The sequence below is a fragment of the Ailuropoda melanoleuca genome, chromosome 2 (assembly GCF_002007445.2).
Source record: "Ailuropoda melanoleuca isolate Jingjing chromosome 2, ASM200744v2, whole genome shotgun sequence".
NCBI lineage: Eukaryota > Metazoa > Chordata > Mammalia > Carnivora > Ursidae > Ailuropoda > Ailuropoda melanoleuca.
Genome location: NC_048219.1, coordinates 39,984,131 through 40,003,261, shown reverse-complemented (window position 1 = coordinate 40,003,261; position 19,131 = coordinate 39,984,131). Strand labels below are relative to the sequence as shown.

At 41.5% G+C, this 19,131-nt stretch overlaps 1 protein-coding gene across 6 annotated transcripts in view; it reads right to left on the bottom strand.

The window, feature by feature from the left end:
* Positions 1–18,855, bottom strand: part of SGIP1 (SH3GL interacting endocytic adaptor 1) — a 221,821-nt gene extending 202,966 nt beyond the window's left edge. For 5 of the 6 annotated variants that reach the window (XM_034653636.1, XM_034653638.1, XM_034653637.1 and 2 more), the window contains exon 1: positions 18,459–18,854. In XM_034653636.1, coding sequence (XP_034509527.1) covers positions 18,459–18,468 — 10 coding nt within the window. In that variant the 5' untranslated portion in view covers positions 18,469–18,854. Of the gene's footprint in view, positions 1–18,458 lie in introns of all 6 variants that reach the window. The other variant, XM_034653641.1, reaches the window with a different exon arrangement.
* Positions 18,856–19,131: the final 276 nt, after the last annotated feature.

Below are 19,131 nucleotides of genomic sequence, written 5' to 3'. Positions count from 1 at the left end.
TACCCCCTCAGTGACCAGCCCACTTCTTTGTGGACCAGTTTTGCCCGCAGAGAATCTACAGAGTCTTAGACTTTGCACACTTTGGATTCATGTGCCTTATATACGGAATTCATCTGTCCTATTGCTTTTCCCTGTTTCAACTGAAGAACTTATGAGGAGAATAAGAAACACAGAGCACAGTAAAATGGTGATGCCAAGGGCTGTGCTGTACTTACTGCAAAGTAAACAGCATAAATGCTCCATTTCGAGTTCATAAACAAACTTGGAGATGATCTGCATATTTTTACACATTCCTAAAATATGCGTTTTGTTATAGTTATTGAGGACTGAGCATCTGTTAGAAATATTACAATAAAAGGCAGTGTTAAACCTCAGCTACAATGGAGCTATTAATACGGAATTGGGAACTATAACCTTTTCCAAACCATGTAGCCAAAATGACTTTATTTCTCATGTTAAACAAAGGTCAACTGATGATTGAATTGCCTCTGAAATGCTATAAAATAAAAAATCTGTGATAACTGAAACTGGGAGATGTGCTCAATAGATTGTTAAGCAAGAAGAGGAAAGAGATTTCTCACCCTAGCACAGGAGAAGTGCATTAAATACTGAAGAAAGCGTTGCAAATTTCTCTGAAATATTCAGTGTAGTTTATTAAAGTTTGCTTTAACATGCAGTGCCATAGAAAGTAAACCTATAAAGTAAAATGTGAGAAACTGTAAGCCAACTCGATTAAAAACAACCAGAACAAAGATATTCTGGATAATAGTTTTGTTACTTCTGTATTCATCTGCTCGTTTTTTTCATTAGCCAGAAATGTATATGGGAAGTATTACAGATGCTTAATAGTAGTATAGGAACCGGACAGGAATATCCTCAAATTTAATTTTCATATGGGGAGAAGAAAGAGGTGAGCGCTCTGTAATACTACTACTTATCACAAACTTCCAACTATTGTGGTGTAGATGATGTCAACTGCTTTGCCCTTACCTGGGAATATATTAAATATAACGTCTCAAAGGTAAAGTTTGAAAGACAATATTATTCAGTGGTTCACAACCTAAGTTGGGGAGTCAGAGAGATCAGTGCACAAGCTCTAAATATTTGGGCAAGTCCTAAACTCTTGGATTCTCAGTTTCCTCATTTATACAGTGGAGGTAATTATCATAGTAGTAACCCCACAGAATTGTTGTGAAGATTAAAGGAGACAAATGCCTGTAGAAAATTTAAGAACAGTTTCGGGCACATAGCGGGGCCTCAAGAAATGGTCATTTTTTATTAATACTATTCTTACATTAATATCTTCGTATAAATAAATCCGAGCTCTACTTGAACATTTCCCCCTCCCAGGGAGGGCAGTAGTTACAGCTATACCTACTGGTTAAGAGAAATTGGGGAGCATTTCAGGGATAACGTTATTCTTAGTATTCTTATTATGCAATATCCAGAGATCAAGGGTTGTCCTGGGGCAGCCATCTTTTGGTAAGTTACAGGCTAGCTGCCTATTAGGTCTAACTCGAGAATAGAAAGAAAAGGAAGAACCAAAATCCATGATGAGCAAGTCCAATAGAAGAGGTGATTCAGAGATAATGGCCGTAAAGAGCTACTCCTCTCACCAACCAGCTAGGAAAATCAAGAGTTGACCACGCACAGATGTACGTATCACAAATGCACTGACAATATCAAAATTAAAAAAAAAAAAACATATTTTCATAGGCTTCGGTACAGAGGAATGGAAAAGTCTGCAGGTTATTATGGCCTTGCCTCTAGGTCAGTGGTGAATAAATAACACAAGACTGTCCGGAAAACTAACAGGAAGAAATACCCTTCAGGCTCATAATTCAGCCCCCCAAGGTGCTTAGAGTACAGAGTAGCAATGGGCTCTTTAAAGGGCTTCAAGAGAGAGGGAGGCACTCTCTTTTCTTTCAGGAAATTTTCTAAAAGTTTCCCTCGTTCAGGAGCCTACACAGCACAGCAACACAGCAGTTGTCACGTTGGGATTTGGTTGGCATTCATTTAGGAGATACAGCAGTAAGATCGGGAGCTTTCTAAGGAATCTGGGAGAGCCAAGGCATGGATGGTACCCAAGCTATGAGTGGCTAGCCCCAGAAACTACTCAGCCACCAGGGCAGAAACGAAGGAAGCTGGCAGGAGTCAGGGAGCACAGATGCAGAGCCGTTCCAGGCAAGTCACCAAGAGCACAGTCGATCGACATTTCTGGAGCACCATGTAACAAGTTCTGGGAAAGCTCGCTGAATCCCACATACACAGGCACAGGGTGTGTGCAGTATTAACAGTGACAACAGTCATGCTAATAATAACGATAACCATAGCTATGATCGATTGAATGCAAAGGTCATACAGGAGCCCCCCTTCTCCATGGGGGATACCTTCCAGGACCCCCAGCAGATGCCTGAAACCATGAATAGTACCAAACCCTATAGATACTGTTGTTTCATATACATGCATGCCTATAATAAACTCTGATTTATCAAGTAGGCACAGTAAGAGATTAGCACCAATAAGAATACAATAGAACAATTATAAGAATATATTGTAATCAAAGTTATGTGAATGCAGTCTCTCTCTCCCACAACATCTTACCATATAACACTCACTCTTCTTGTGAGGATGTGAGATGATAAAATGCCTATGTGATGAGATGAAGGGAGATGAATGACACAGGCAGTGCGACTTAGTGTTCGGCTACTATTGACCTTCTGAAAGTCAGAAGGAAGATCATCTGTTGACTGGTTGACCATGGGTAACCGAAACCCCCAAAAGCGAACCCATAGATAAGGCGGGACTACTGTTATGTCAAAAGCGAAAAGTCACGGGATGCTTGCAACAACTCTGACTCACCCTCATCTGACCAGGTTCGGTCCCATATTTAAAAGTTCTTTGAGAATTCAGTGCTTCCTTTATAGCACTTTGCTCACTTATAATCGTTTAGATATCTTTATTAATTTAATATCTTTGCCCCTATACCGTAAGCTCCAAAGGCCTGTGTTCATGCTATTTACCATATGCACCTAGCACCTAGCATAATGTTGGAGCTGTAATAAATACTTGCCGAAAATCTTGTAAATTGTGATAGATTAAAAAGCTAAGAAAGAAAGAAAGAAAGAAAGGGAGGGAGGGAGGGAAAAAGGGAGGGAAGAAAGGAAGGAAGGCTGGAAGGAGGGAGGGAAGGAAAGAAGAAAGAAAGAAAGAAAGAAAGAAAGAAAGAAAGAAAGAAAGAGGGAGGGAGAAAGGAAAGGAAAGGAAAGAAGGAGGAAGGGAGAGAGCAAGGGAGAGAAAGAAGAAAGGAAGGCAGGAAGGAAGGGAGGGAGGGAGGAAAGAAGGAAGGCAAGAGGGAAGGAAGGCACTCAACCAGTAAGTTGCAAAGGCAGAATTTGAACCAAGGTCTGTTTTGATTTTTAAGCCTGTATACTTACCTGCTATATCATATAATTTATTAGAAAAGAAAAACTGAGCCCTTAGTATAAAGAAGACTGGAACAGGAACAAGTCCCAGCTATAGAAAGCTTCACATATTTTCCTCTGGGTTACAAATACATTTCAGAGCGGAGACCGTTTCAGCCCCCGGAGGCAGGAGGAGAGGAGCTAGAGTCGGAGGCGTGCACAGGTGAGTCTTGTTACGGGAGACAGCAGGGATCTCCATCACTGAAATTCGGTGAGGACTCAAGAGGTTTTAATGGAAACATTGGTGGAGAAAAATGGAACACGGAGAGGTCAACTTCTGTCAACAGTAAGATCTCTTAAGCACTTCTATCTTTCCAATCTGGCTTAGAGGGAAAGAGCTTCAGTGATGAAAGACAGCCTAATAAACTAACTGATTCAGTATCAAAATGACTATCAAATAATTGAAGTGCTTCAAAGCCATTTAAAAACAAGTACACGAAAAGTCCATGATACACTCAAAGATCTTCGTCTTTTTTCCTGTCAACATGACTCTGAAAAAATCTAATATCAGAACCATTTGGGTTAGAGAAAGAGTTTATTCAATAGCTGAATTAAGCCATCACTTGAGCCCTCGGGCCTCAGGAGGGACAGTGCTGAATGGTTTTGGGGAAGGGCACCATAATCCCTTCCAATCTCTCTTAGCTTTCCTGAAAATAAACATAACAGTTAAATAAAGTCAGAGTATTTATTACTCAAACACTGATTCAAGACAATCTCCTCTCAAAACAATGACAACAACAGAAAACAAACAAACAAACAAACAAAACCGGAAGGCCATCTGTAGCTACTCCAGTCCATCCAACATCCGAAGTAATTGTTTAAAGATGCAGTTGGAAATGTGACCTTCTCCTTAAACCCCTCCAGTGGCTTTCCACTACCTCCCAATCAATTCCAGATCCATCTCCATTGCTCACATAGCCCTGGCTGATCTGAACTTGCCTTCCTTCTCTCCTGTTTCCATACCCACCCTTCACTGGTCTCCAGCGACACTGGCTTTTCTTTTGTTCCTTGAGCTTCCCAAGTCCCTGCAGCTGTTTACCCCTGCAGTGCTCACTCCTGAAATACTCTGCTCCCAGATCTTGACACGTCACATTGTGAAGAAGTCTCAGCTGCAATGCCTTTCCTGACCACTTAAAGCAGCTTTGACCCCCATTCCCCACTCTTTTCCAAGGGATTCTTAGTTTTTCATTGACTTTACCACCATTTGAAGTTATCTTGTTTATTCATTTAGTTTGTGAGTATTGTCTCCTCATAGTCGGACGCAAGGTCCAGCAGAGCAAAGACTCTATGTGTTTTGCCCCCTTGTATCCCACACTTAGAACCATGGCTAACTCCCAGAATCCCACTGCCACTAGAAAACTTCCTAGTATCTTAGTCAAAATTCATCGAGAGAGCAAGAAACTCTATTCTTCAATCTGTCCATGCGAGGTGGGTTGCCGCAAAGATAAAAGATAGTGAAAAACTCAAGAGAAGAAATCCAGGTTAAATCATTTGATCTGGTAATTAGATTGCTTGGATTAGACCTTGCTGAGATCACACACGGAACAATATTTGTGTTTGTAACTAGGCCAAGATAGATTTCATTCGAACACACTTTAAAATGCATTTTAAATTGTCCCACTACATAGTCATTATTAGAAACAATATTTTTACCCAGTTTCACAAAATTATATGTAGCATTTCCTGTTCAAATAAATATTTCATCAAATGAGGGAAGGTGTTCTTCGCCCAGTATCCAGGAATGAAGAAAATCACTTGTATGCGTGCAGGGTGGAAGGTGTGGGGAGAGAAGTTAACTGTAGTAGGGTTACATCCTGAAACCCTAGTGGTAGAGCACAGAATTTCTTTTTTTTTTTTTTTTAAGATTTTAGTTATTTATTTGAGTGAGAGAGAGAGTACCAGCCGGGGTAGGGGCAGAGGGAGAGGCAGAAGCAGGCTCCCCTCTGAGCAGGGAGCCTGACATGGGGACTCAATCCCAGGACCCCAGGAACCTGAGGTGAAGGCAGATGCTTAACCAACTGCACCACCGGGCACCCAGAGCACAGAATTTTAAAACGAGTTAGCACCTTCAAAATTACTTAACCTAACCTTTACGTGAAAACAGTTTCCAAGATACTAAATGTAACAACAGTCCTAATGCTACCTTATGTTTATATATAACTTTACTGCTTTTAAAAATATTTGCACATATATTTTGTGCTTTGATATTTACCACCAAGGGAGAAAGGGAGGAAAGCTCATTTGCCATTCCACAGATGGGAAAACAGAAGAGATGGTGACTTGCCCAAAATACACAGCCAGGACCTTCAAAGAGGACATAAAAAATCAATTCCCACCCACCTGGCAAATTCTTGGCCTCATCCTCATAGCTAATAAAGAATGGTGCCAGGAAATGTTAGAATTTTTTGAATTTAAATCAATTTCTCTTTCTACTACTTTGTTTTCTCTTCCCAATGTTAAATAGCTTGTCCAAAGTCACTCAGCTGGCTGGAGCCAGGTGGCAGGACTAGAACCCAACGCAGAACTCACCCAGCTATCTTATTCAATGAAAACAAAGACTTCATGACACACCATGTCATGTCACGTGACTCACCAACACGAGCCTTTCTAGATCAATATACAAACCAAGCTCCAGCTAACGGTCCCAATGTCTGACCACAGGGGGATAATGACATAAATGCAATCATGGAATATTCTACAACCAGTAAGAATAATGCTCGCCGAGCCTATTTCTGGAGGATGGTAATGATAGCTAACGTTTCTTGACTGAGAATTTACTCTGTGCCAAATACTGTTGTCTATGTATATTATATGTCACATATATATAATTATATATTATAAAAATAATACTAACTCCATATAGTATGTTAAACTAATTTAATCCTTATAATAACCTTTTCCGATAGGGATTATCCCGTACAGAAGGAAAAAACAAAAGTACAAAGGGGTTAAATAATTTGCCTAGACTTATACAGCTAGCAAGTGTAGAGGGGTCAAAGTTTGCAGCTGGGAAGCGTGTCTCTAGATCTATGGTCTTAACAAATATACACACTGCCTAGGACAGTGGCTCCAACCTAATGTCAAGCAAAAAAGCCGTGAGGGTCCGTGTGTGGATATGCACACATGTGTGCATACATACGTACAGATCAGACTGGGTTCTTGGACATAAACATTAGTTTGCCTGTAAAGCTATTAAGAGCTAGCATTCACTGAGCGCTCACCTACTATGCCGGGTAGGTGCCAACTGAAGTCCGTACGTTATCTTATTCAATTTCCCCACAATCTTATGTGGAGGCTGTTATTTCATCCTCTTTACTGCTAATAGCGCTGAGGCTTGAAGGGCTTCAGATCGTCCCCAAAGTCCATGTTCTGCACTCAACAAATTGTAGCAGCGGTTAGTTGTTTCATAATAATGAGATAATTGGTGATTTCAATTTGTCCTTTGTATCTTCCTATTTTCCGAGTTTTCTACACTGAAACCCAGTCTCTCTTAAAAGGAGAGCAAAGCAATCGAAGCAGTCAGGCAGACTGTGTTATTAGCTGCGAGCTCCTGAACCGGCGCATGGCTCTCAGCCAGGGGGAGTCTACGCAGCACATGGGTGCTCTGGGGCGAGGAGAGGGTGCACCATGCTGGGTACTGCCTGGCATCCAGGAACCGTACTGGAGCCCTCAGTGTTCCCAGCAGAGTAACCTTGAATACACCTTTGCTAGGAACCAAATACTCTTCCTAATGTTTGGCCTACGTTAACTCATATAATTCTCATGATAACCACACACCAAAAGGCTTGCATATTTCCCCAAAAGTTGTGTTCCCTCAACAGCATTCATTCATTCACTGGCTTTTTATTGAGTACTTACACATGCCACACATTGGGAACACAAAATTGAGTCAGACACGGTCCCTGCTCTGGCGGAGTCCTTGGTTCTTGGCGGAGGAGCAAACAAAGTAGGTATATAAATGGAAAATGGCAGCTAAGATTTATTGTGAGCTTAACACTTTACCTCAAGACTGCATCATCAACCCCTACCTGCCAGCCTGCCCTATGGATTCTAGACTTGCCTGCAGTCTCCACCACCAAGTGAACCAGTTCCCTAAAAATATCTCATCTCCCTCCCTCTCTCTTTCCCTCTCCCTCACCCTCTTCCTACCCCTCTCCATCTCCCTGGCCCTCACCCTCTACCTCTCTTCTCTCTCTCTCTTTCTCTCGGTCTCCTTCTTAACCTACTGGTTCTGCGTCTCTGGAGAATGCACTGCTCCAAGTGCCCTTTCTGATTTAATCCTTACAACCTCATATGATTAAATTACCCATGAGAAAGTTACTGTTATTATCACTTCCATCTTCTAGATGAGGAAGCAGGTGCACTAACTTCCCAAGGTCACAGACACGAGATTTAACCTAGATCAGTCTGATTCCAAAGCCAGTGCTCTTAACCCTTCCAATATGTGGCCTTAGGAGGGCGAGAACTGAGAGCTAAGTGAGGTCGGGGAGCACCTCACTTTCAACGTGGAGAATGTGGGGAGGCTTCACTGAAGAGGGGCACTTCTGTTTGACCTTGAATGATGATCAGAACAGACTGTGACCACACCGATAAGGGAAGGAATAGCATATACAAAGGAAAGAGAAGGGCAAGGAGCTCCTGTCTGGCTGGCGCAGTGGGATCTGAGCGGATAAGGCAGCCTGTGTGTGAAAGTGTTACACCGCACACTAAGGCATTTGCACTTCATCTTTATATATATATATATGGAACAATCAAAGGCAGGTGGGGAAAGTGCTATCTTTGATGGCTGTGAGGAGCATGCATGGGAAGCAGCAAAGTCTAATCAGGTGTGGTAGCAGAGGATGAAAGGGAGAGAACAGAGACAAGATCTTTTTGGAAGGATAACCCATAGCTCTAAAGGACCTCCCGCTGTGAAGCAAGCAGGAGGGAGAAATGAGGGATGAATCCAAGCACCACCTGGGGCTTGGCTACCTGGAGGACACAGTTCTTTGAACTGGAGGCGCAAGGAGGCTAAGAAAAACTTGGTGGTTAAAGTCTATAGCACAGGAGAAGAGTCCTACCTGTTACAAGGCTTACGGACCATTTTCTACCACTGCTACCAATCCTAGTGCTGTGAGCCGTTTTTCACATGCCATTTTTCCATGATACACTAAGGGCATTTGTAAAGGTTGGATGCACAGCGAGACCACCTATCTCCCAGGTTTACTCATTGTTTTTCAACTTTGGGAAGCCGCGCATGGTAGGGAGAGCCACGTGATATCATCCCATGTGCCAATTCCAAACAACTAGCAGAGGTGGCCTGGAATATGACGTTGAGGTAGGCACCGAGGCCAGAGAGAATGATGGTTGAGATTGATTAGTGATGCCTTCCAAGGTCAAGAAAGGGGTAGTTGTAGCCCTTGAGAATCAAGGATGATAGAATATGCTAGTAATTGACAGTATGGTGAAGGGAGGAGAGAAATCTGTAGGCCTTGCTGTAGAAGAGGTGCAGCAATTATCTTCTTGCCAAGTCAATAGCGAGCAGTAATGCCTAGCCACTGAATGCCGAGAACGCACATGTAATAATCAAACTGAGAGAGAGCGATCTGAGAAAATCACTGGCATGTGCGCCTCAATTCTTCAGATGTTTTCATATTTATTATCTCATTCGATCTTCACAACTCTGTGGGGTAGAGAGCCAGCATCATTCCTACCTTATAAATGGGGATGCTGAGGCCAAAGTCATTCCAGAACTCGCTCAAGGTCATAGAGCTAGTCAGGAGATCCAGCCCCTTCAAGTCCTAGTCATTGCCTCCACACAGCACTGACTCACTGAGAGCAGACGCATGAGCCATGGAAGCACAGGCGAGAGCTATAAATGGCCACATTGTGCGTGCACTGAGTGGAGCAGTGGACCCTGGGGACCCATTCATTTGTGCGTCTTTGGGCAGTCACCCAACCAGTCTCAGCACCTTTGAACGTGAAAGACACCACAGGTTCCAAGTCTTTGTCTAGTCACATTTTTGGAATCATTACTAAAATAAACTTTGACTTGTCCCCATACGGGCAGAATAAAAATCCTTGGGTAAGTTATTTCATTTGGCTTTGGTTTGCTCAACTGCAAAATGAGGTCGGACCAGATTGGTTAATCTTCAATGGTAGCACACACCATCATGTTTTCCTGACAATGACCAAGGCTTTCATAGAATGTCAGTGAACACCGAGCTGTCCTTCTTAGGGAGAAAGGGCTTTTGTTCATAGTGGGAGCCAGGCTTTTTGATAAAACATTGTGTAGAGGGTAAGCTGTGAAAGTTTAGAGTCCACTGGGTGATTGATATCACATGCCCCTCTGCATCATAAAATTCTAGGAAACCAGTGAGTGCCACTGAAAGGAGGCTAGTTCTGTGTTAGGTGGCCTTCCTCGAGCTGATAGTTGATCTGAAGGATCATAATCTGTTAATAAAATCACTTTGCTTAGTACTGAACAAAGCTTCTGAAATACTATGTCCAGTCTAGTCAATCTGTTGTTTTCTTGTCAACCAGAGACCCAGGCCAAACAATTTCAGAAACGAGCAGGACTGTCTGGTTGCACCATTATACAAATAAAGATCACCTGACTGGACGTCAACTGTGGTAAATAAATGCTAGTTCTGCCACTTGGTAAGATGGTCACCTTGAGCAAGTCACTTCACCTCACTGGGCCCTACTTTTTCTCCTGTTTGAAAGAAAGATAGTAATACTTATTCTTTCTACTCCACAGAGATGATGTGAGAATAAAATGCATATGCATATAGTGTGTGATAACACGTACTAGACTCTAAGCTTCTGAGGACAGAGACCACAGCTGCCATTTTCCCCTGTTGTATTCACAGTGCCTGGAATACCTGAGACTGAGGAAAAACCTCTGACGTACCTGTTGAATAAAGGAAGCATTTTGGAAAGTTTGAAGTGTGTGCAAATGTCACACAATCTTATGACAATGTCCTAAGTAAGCACAATATTTTACTCATTATGCTGCCTATTAAGGTCAGGTAACATGAGTCACTCTGCATGGTCTTTTTAAAAAAATCTAAAATACCAGTCCTGATACACAAGAAAAAAAGTTGATATGAACAAAAAATAAAAATGAAGGTAGTCCAAACATTTGTGAATCGCTGTGTAATTCTGATTCCGGATCATCCTTATCACGGCGCCATTTCTCTTGTGTGGAAATGTACAAGCCTCAAGTTGTAGCTGAACACTCAGCTCTAACTCTGGGCTTGGACCACAAGCTAAGGCAAGAGCATGCTATTCATCCGGTTACTTAAATATGTGGAAAGAATGAGTCCAAGAGGCACCACAGAACCAGCTTCAGAGAGCCAGGCTTCCGAATGCCCACCTGACACTAGACACGTGGATAACACAGGCTCATGCTAACTGACAAATGCAAAAGGAAGCTGGCTTTCCTACCATTGAGGAGTCACAGGTGTCTGCTTCCATGTTACCTCAGATTCCCTCTCTTGAACATCCCCCTAACCTCTTGTCCAGAAGCACTGACATCTTTGCTGGTCTGCCCATGTTCCGAGCCTCTGCACATGCTCTTTCTCCCACCTTTTTGGACTCTTCCTCCAAATAATTCCATGGCCGCTCACTCCCTCCCCTCCTCAAGTCTTTGCTCATACGTCTTCCCAGTGAGGCCATCCATTACCACCTTCTTTACAATCGAAATCCCATCTACCCCACTTCTTCTCTTCCACAATTTCCTCTATCCCTTTTCTCAACTGGATTCTTCTCCAAAGTTCTTAACGCCATTGAATGTACTCTGTGTTCCATTTTATTTTCCCATCTCTCCTGCACCAAACAGGAAGCTCCCCATGGACAGGAAATTGTATCTGTTGTTCACTATTGAACCTATAACATGTAGAACATGCTAGAACACCTAGTATGCATTCATACAATTCATGCAATTTCTGATGAAGACATGGACAGTTCTATGCGATGGGGACAATGGATGAGGGTGGCGTAATGGCACTTCTGTCTTCCAATACTGAAAAGGAGCAAAACTAACAGAGCATCCATGCGAAAGAATAGCAGAGAAGGAGCAGCCAATGAAAGGCAAAGAGTAACACATATGATTTATTTTGTGTTAGGGACAAGTACATTTTGAGATGGGAGGAAAAGGACTCAATCATTCAATTTAAACCTTGGAGGGAGTAAGTCTGGGGAATCCAAACCATTCAGTGAATGCCAGAGACTCTTAAAGCTAGAAGCTCTAGAGGTAGGCAGATCAATTCTCTCATTTTGTTTGCAAGGAAACAGAACCCCAGGAAGGTAAAGTAATCTTCTCAAGGCACACAGCCAAGCAGTCACAACACTTAGACTCAAACCTAAGTCTGACTTCTGGGTCCATGCTCTTCCTACAAAAAAATCCAAACTACACAAATTCAGCGAACATGCTGAGCTTCTAAGACTGATGAGTTCTCCAGTCAGGAATAATTTGGCATTTGAAAAACCATCATTGACCAGCACATTGCACAAATACGTTGTACAACATTACTGTCATCTGTATTCATTTATTTATTTAAAAACACTTTGCCAGATTCCAAGTCAGACTCTACCTCTAGAAGCCAGTGTTTCCAGATCTGGTCGTAATCCAGAGAAAAGGACAGAGAGCCCCAGGAGAGGAAGATGGGGTGGAAGTATGAGGGAAGTAGAGACAGGAAAGGCAGAAATAAAGGAAAGCAGAAGGGAGAGAGAAAAGGAAAAATATGTACAGTGTATTGACAGCACTGCTCCTGGGATATTCTGGGAATTTCTTTGAATGGCTGTGCTATCACTCGTCTCTTCCCATTATAAAATCATTTCTTTGGAGCTAATCACCAAAATGATTCAAGCTCAAGCTCATATTTTCAAATGGACCGTTTCTTTTCTTTTGCGTTTCAAAATGTATTATCTGTATCTCACAATATCCCACTCTACAGTACATCGTTTTTTCTTAACTATTTCATGGTTATTCTCCAGCGAGAACACAAATTTGAGCATTTCTTTTTCCTACATCGACTACAATGCCCCCAAATAATATCTTAAGATGTGCCATTTGAAGTCAGTTATATCTGGTTTTCCTCACTTCTCCAATGAATAAACACACTAAGCTTCCACTGTGTGTCAAGAACTAAGAACGAGGAGGTGAATGTGATAGACCAGAGTCTTGTCCTTGTGGCGCTGAGCTCTGAGTGAGACATTCAGCCCATGCACCATTAAATGACCATGAATCATAAGTACATCTCTGAGGAGAGAGGGTGGACCATGAATCATAAGTACATCTCTGAGGAGAGAGGGTGGACTCGTTCTCGGGGCCCCGGGTGCGTGTATTGGGGAAATTAGGATGAGAAGAGGCTGGGGAAGACCTCCTACGGAGGTGGCGGTTCTGCTGGGACTGCAAGAAAATCAGTCACTGCGTGAATTGGCAAAATCATGTTGTAGGCAGAGACCCCAAGACCCAAGGCTGGGAAGTATTTGTTCTAAACACTCTGAGATGCAGAAAGGCGTTCGATACGCGTGGAGAGGCACGGCAGGCCGGAGTGTGCAGCCTCCTGTATGCGATGGATTTTGACAGAAAGGAGAAGATACAGAAGCTTTTTAAACAAGGAAGTGATATGACATGGGGTATTTCAATAGAGATTCTAAATCTCTCCCTGACATTCTGTGGATACAGTTAAATGGCGTACACGTTCCAAGAATGGACACTGACCCCTCTGCCATGGAGCCTGACCTCCATCCCCAATAGCTCTCTCCCTGGTAAGCAAACCAGCCTGCGCCCACAAAAATATTTGGTAGTCAACACAGAAACCAGTTAGACCCAACACCTCTGCCACACACCCCACTTTCTCCTCAAGGACATCCTGCCCTTCTAATGACCCTCAGTTCCCTTCTATCTCTGATCTCCTTACTCAGTTCATTACTCCTCAGGGACTTTTTCAGACACGTAAGCTCAAATCCATTATAATCCCTTAAACATTTTCTCCCTTTCAACTCCTGTACCATCATCTCGGTAAATTCTCTCTTCCTTTATTAATTCCATTTGTGAGCTTACATAATGAAAGTAATCACAGTTTACAGTAGGACATATGATAAAATTGAATTGAAAAAGGGTAAACCGTGAGTATGGAAGTAAAAGTGAACATAATTGAAAATCCAGTGTCTTAAGTCTCTAAAACTTCTGGAAATATACCTAAAAACTCTATTCAAATTGTCTCTCCATATCCTCGTTGTCCTTTAATTAAACCTTCCTTTTCACAAATAGCAACATTTAAAATTGAAAACACATTTAATTCCATTGTTCTCTTCTGGCTACTTACTGTTGTAACTGTACTGTTCTTCACACATTTCATTGCAAATATTTAGTATTTCAACTAGATAATGGGTAAAAAGCCTTTGAATGACTAGTGTGAGAATCTAATCATCATATATATCATTATTCCTATGGGAAAACTTATTTCAAGTGAGCAATTCATAAACTAACTTTCAGGAACATAAAAACTGTGATTTGGTGACTTCCTGCAATTTGTTTAATTGAAACAGGGATAATGCATGTGCCAAATCCAACAGAAAGAATTACCCAGAGTTTTCTAGAATGGTTTATCTAAGATAATTTTAAGACTGCATATTCTTTTTAGAGAGTTAAAATGTTGACCCATGGAATTGTATGGGAACTTACATATATAAGAAGGCTCTTTCTGACACAGAGCCTTGAGGAAGTATAAAAATTACATAAATGATGACCCATGTATTAGAATTTCATATGCAGGCTTAAGATTTTCCAAAGTAACTTCACTCTTTCTGGGAAGTTAGAAGGATTCCCTTTAAAACTTCTTAGCTAACTAGAAAATGAACAGTTCCAGCTTCAAAATGTTTTGTTCCTTTTTGATCAGATCAGAGAATTTTCCAAATAAATAAAACTCTATTTCTAGATAGGAAAAAAAAATCTTTACTATAATAAGGTTCATTGCAACAACAAAAGCTCAGTTAAGTTAGAATTGTTTGAAATTGTCTAAATAATAATTTTGGATATAAAAGGCATTAACAAGGAATTAAAAGGTATGGTTCCATGGGTATTCATATTTGAAAGAGAGAGAGAATATGCCACCCAAGAAACCAAGTCCTAGTTTTCAATTAGGTTAAGATGCCCATCTTGATACAAATTTTAAAAAGGTTCCTATTATAAAATGTTACGAAGGGTCAAAAATACAAGTTTGTTGTTAAATGAACTTGAGTCCAGAAAATTCTCATCTCCATTTATCAGAATTCAGGAAGAACATGTAATTCTGTCTTCTGAGGTAAATATGCTAGTGCAAAACATGCAGGTGACTATGCTGGTTTGTTGCTTTTCCTCTAAAATTGAAGGAAGCAATAGATATACGACATCATAAAGGACTCCAATTCAGTTTATACTATTATAAGAACTTGAAATGACTAAAAAACAAAACAAAAAAAAACGCATGAACTTGGGTTCAAATTCCTTTCTGCCATTTTTTCTGCCTCAAATATTATTTTTTATTTTTGCAATTTCAAAAACATACTGCAAAAGGACTGCATGCAGAATACACTTAGTTATAGGTCATCGTGAATATTAAATATGATAAAATTTATTCAATCACCCAGCAAATATATCCAGCAAACCCTTAACAATGTGCTCATTAAGTTTAAAAATTGTTATGTAGGATGAAACCATTGGCATCCAAAGATTTTTCCTTCCAAGACAGTACCCAAGAGCCTGACTGTGGAACTGAAAGCACAGTTACGTGCGGTATAGTTCTGGGAGACAAGGGAAAACTTTCCAGGCTGCCCTACAAATACACAGATGTCCTAAGAAACCCTGACTTTGCTTCACTTATTTTGGAAGGGGTAGCTAAAATGGCATTTTCAAACTCTAATAATAATACGTGAAAACAGCAGAACCCTTGAAGAGTTGCCCTAATCACATAGACTGCATCATAAGCTTAACCAGTACATGGGCCTTTTAGCAAAAAACTCCCTTTGCTCACCTTTCCCTTCACATTCATACCCCAGAAGGCTCCATATCATGTGGCATTCCTTAGGAAAGACAAAACTCTATACCAACCACCGCTAAAAAATAAAGACGGCAGGAATCGGTGAATCCAATATCAAATTAAAATACGTGTTTTTAAATAAAAAATATTCAAAAAGGATCATGGAGCCACAAACTGCTGGTAACATGTTTGAGGGCCCTGCAGAATTATTGCACTACCTTCTATGATGTTAGCATCACTGGGGAAGTAGTAACATTCCTCATCTATGACCAGAATTTCTAATAGGTATTGAATGAATGGAGCCCATATCTCATTCCATCAAAACAGGATCACAAAACTAAACTGTGAGCCATTCTGAAGAATATTTGTTCACTCCTGTTTTACACTGAGTAGAGAAGTAGCTTTGAAAAGTTATCAGGGCCCTGCTTTTCCTGAGCAGCAGACTAAAACACTTTGGTGAACATCGAAATATATATAATGTATATGTAGGCTCTCTCCCTTCCTTAATGTATATGTGTTGACGGCTGTATGTGTGTATAACTGTGTGGAGGTGTGTGGGCGGGGGTATGAAATGTACTAGCTGAGGAGAGACATCATTTAACTATCTTAATGGGTGACACATTCTCAGAGCCCACAGATATTTCAGCAGAGGGCTTCCATGACAGAATTTTAGGGTGACTTTTAGGGGGTTCCTTATCTTTCCAAGGTTATTGTGATAGATGGAACAGTCTAGTTTCCTCTAGGGGTGAGTTAAGTGGAAATAATAACTGCTCTGCCACATCTTCAGAATTCGAGCAATTCAGAGGTGAAATTCTGGGAGGCGATATCAGAAACATACATATATTGCCGGAAAGACTGGCAACTAAGTTACAAGGCTATTGATAGGCAAATTGATTTCTAGTTGTTTCCTACCTGCCTTTCTAAGGTCACTGAACCATTAAGATAATAAGTCTTGAAAAGCATCTAAGTAGGAACTGTGGGTAGATAAAAATGATCAGTTTCATTTAAATTTTGAAGCCAATGGGAACACCTGTCCATTTTTTTTTGCAGGGATCTGATGGAAGGCAACTGCATCCATAGTGTCACCTCTAATTCAAAACAGTGCTAAAATAACATCCTTCATTAATGAATTTGGCAGGCCCAGAGCAATAGTGCTAATTCAGCTCCAACCCACGTCTTTGTTACAGTTCTCATTTCAGTTTAGGCAGCTCAGAGAAGCTTATCATAGGGCTTTGAACCGACTGACATTCTGGGATGGCACAATAGATGATATTACCAAGAGAGTCATTAATGAGCGTCAATAAATATTACTTCTTCCAAAAAAGACACTTTAACTCCATAGTTTGCAAGGCAAGAAGTAAAAATGAAAGATCTTTCACTTTCCAGTGTAAGATTCAGACCTAATCAGAATGTATGCAGATTTCTTTTTAGGAAACGCTACAAATGAAATTTAGCTGGAGAAATACAGTACCTCTATAGGCAAGACTGTTTGTTTTGTTTTTTCTGAAAAGGGTAATCCACATGAGTTTAAATTGAAAAGTATATCAGTAATACTTTTTCTGTTTGTCTTGCCTTGTTATTCAAAGATTAAATTCATTTTAAATTAATGAAAATGATTTACTCTCAGGGTGTTAGTAAGCTCAGTTTATTTAGACCTGGATTTTAAAGAACTAGCTTGAGAGCCCTTTGCAAACAAGATCAGGCTCCATAACAAAATGATACCATCTCTCTTTTAAGGCTATTTTCTAAAATCTGTGGGCCATGACTGTAGAATTCTTCACTCCCCCAAATTACATTAACAATGTGGGACATGATGACAGAGAGAGCAAAAATAATTCATTTCTGCCAAATAAGTGCAGGCTACACCACTGCTTTTTGAAACCATCCTCCTCTTATTCCATTTTGGTAAATTTCTAAGGAATGTTTAAAATCTGTGGGACAGACCTTGGCTTAAGAGGTGGCCTCTCTGCCATTTTCATGGCTGATTTGAGACCCATTATGCACTCGATTCTGCATTGTGAAATCCAGGCTGGGGACAAATTTCTGCCTGTCATCTTAGGAAAGGCCAGGAGTTTTGCACCATCCTGTAGTGTGAAAACAAAATCAAAGCCAGGGTAGGGCTGCCTGCTTCTTTCTTAATCGGCTTGCTGCTTTTTTGAGGCAATCTTGGCTGTCACTATCTCAGGCTTGGAAGGGTAATTTAGTAGAATAAAATATAGTTTAAACAACATCTCCCCAGGGAAAGTTCCTTCTTACACTTAATATCGAATGCAAAAAGGTAATCAGTAAGTAATCATTAGGTGCTTGCTAAGAATCATTGCATGGGAATGCATTAGGAAGCACAAAATCCTTTTTTTTAACCTGATAAGACCCTGAATCCGCGGCTAAGAGGCCCAGATATTTTCCTTATATTGCTCATTCTGTTGCAATGACATCCCCATATAACTATAGCTTATGGACCAAATTTGCTGCACCTCTCACCTCAACAATAAGATGTAAATTGCAGAGACAAAAATATCTTACAAGAATTAAAAAAAAACTAAACAGTTCCCTGAAAATGACAGCATGGATAACTCTGTCAATGACCTCTCCTATCTAATGTCAATTTCAGAAAACAAGTTTCCATTGTAAATGTTTAATCAGTGTAGTCCCAGGAACCCAGAGCAGAAAACCTTATCTTCTCTCCCAACTTATTTGCTCTGCAAGCTCTTTCTTAGCTCTATCTCAGCTCCCTGGAAGCACTTTAGGTTCCCCCCCCCCCTCAAAAGAGCTGGGAGCTCGTAGGTTCTGAGCTAAACAGAAGCCTTGTGGTTTGATTCCATTAGTCTGAGCCCTGGTCCGCTGCAAGCAAACTGCAGCATTTCTGCTTGCAAATCCTGGCAACCAGGTTCTAGACCAGCCACAAACACAGGCTGCACACATTCTTCAACGCTGTTCTGCCCAAACCTTGCCTGAAGCCAGTCAACCACAGCAGAAAGCATCCTACCTTCCATCATGGTGGCAGAATTGCATTCCTTAATTTCCAAGGAGTCTGAAAAAATACAGGAGGATAGGATTCCAGGTCCCAGCTAAGTCCTCACAACGCCGCTGCCGAGGGGTCTGCTCTGTCCACTGCTGAAGCCAAATGAGACAAGAGTTAACCCCAAAGATAGGCCATGGATGCTGCGGGTGCCGCTTCACCTACAGGCTCCCTGGAAGATGCTGCGAGAGAAAGGGAGAGGAACAGCAAGCCGGCCGAGCTGCACCGCCTGCGCTGCCTCGGCCAATCCCTTCAGCTCTGGACCGCGTCACATGGTAGCCAGCCTGCATCTCCTGATACAATACCCCGGGAGAGCACACAGAACCTATTTTCCGTCCCTCTTCCCCTCCACCCCTCCACCCCTCCCGCTTGTCACCGAACGCACAGCCCCTTCCCCACCTGGTGACGCACTTCCCCGCCCCTCCTCTTCGTCTTCTCAAGCCTATTGCAGCGGCTGGGTACCCGAGATTAATTATCAGACGCTGCCACCTTAACGGGGGACTCGGGCATGAAAGGAGCACCTAAGTGGCTTGCTGCGCTGCGGAGGGGACTGTGGTTTTTTCTTTTCTTTTTTTAAAGAAAAACGTGGTAATAATTCCGTGCAGTCTGATGTCAGCCGCACACTTTTAAACTCCCATTC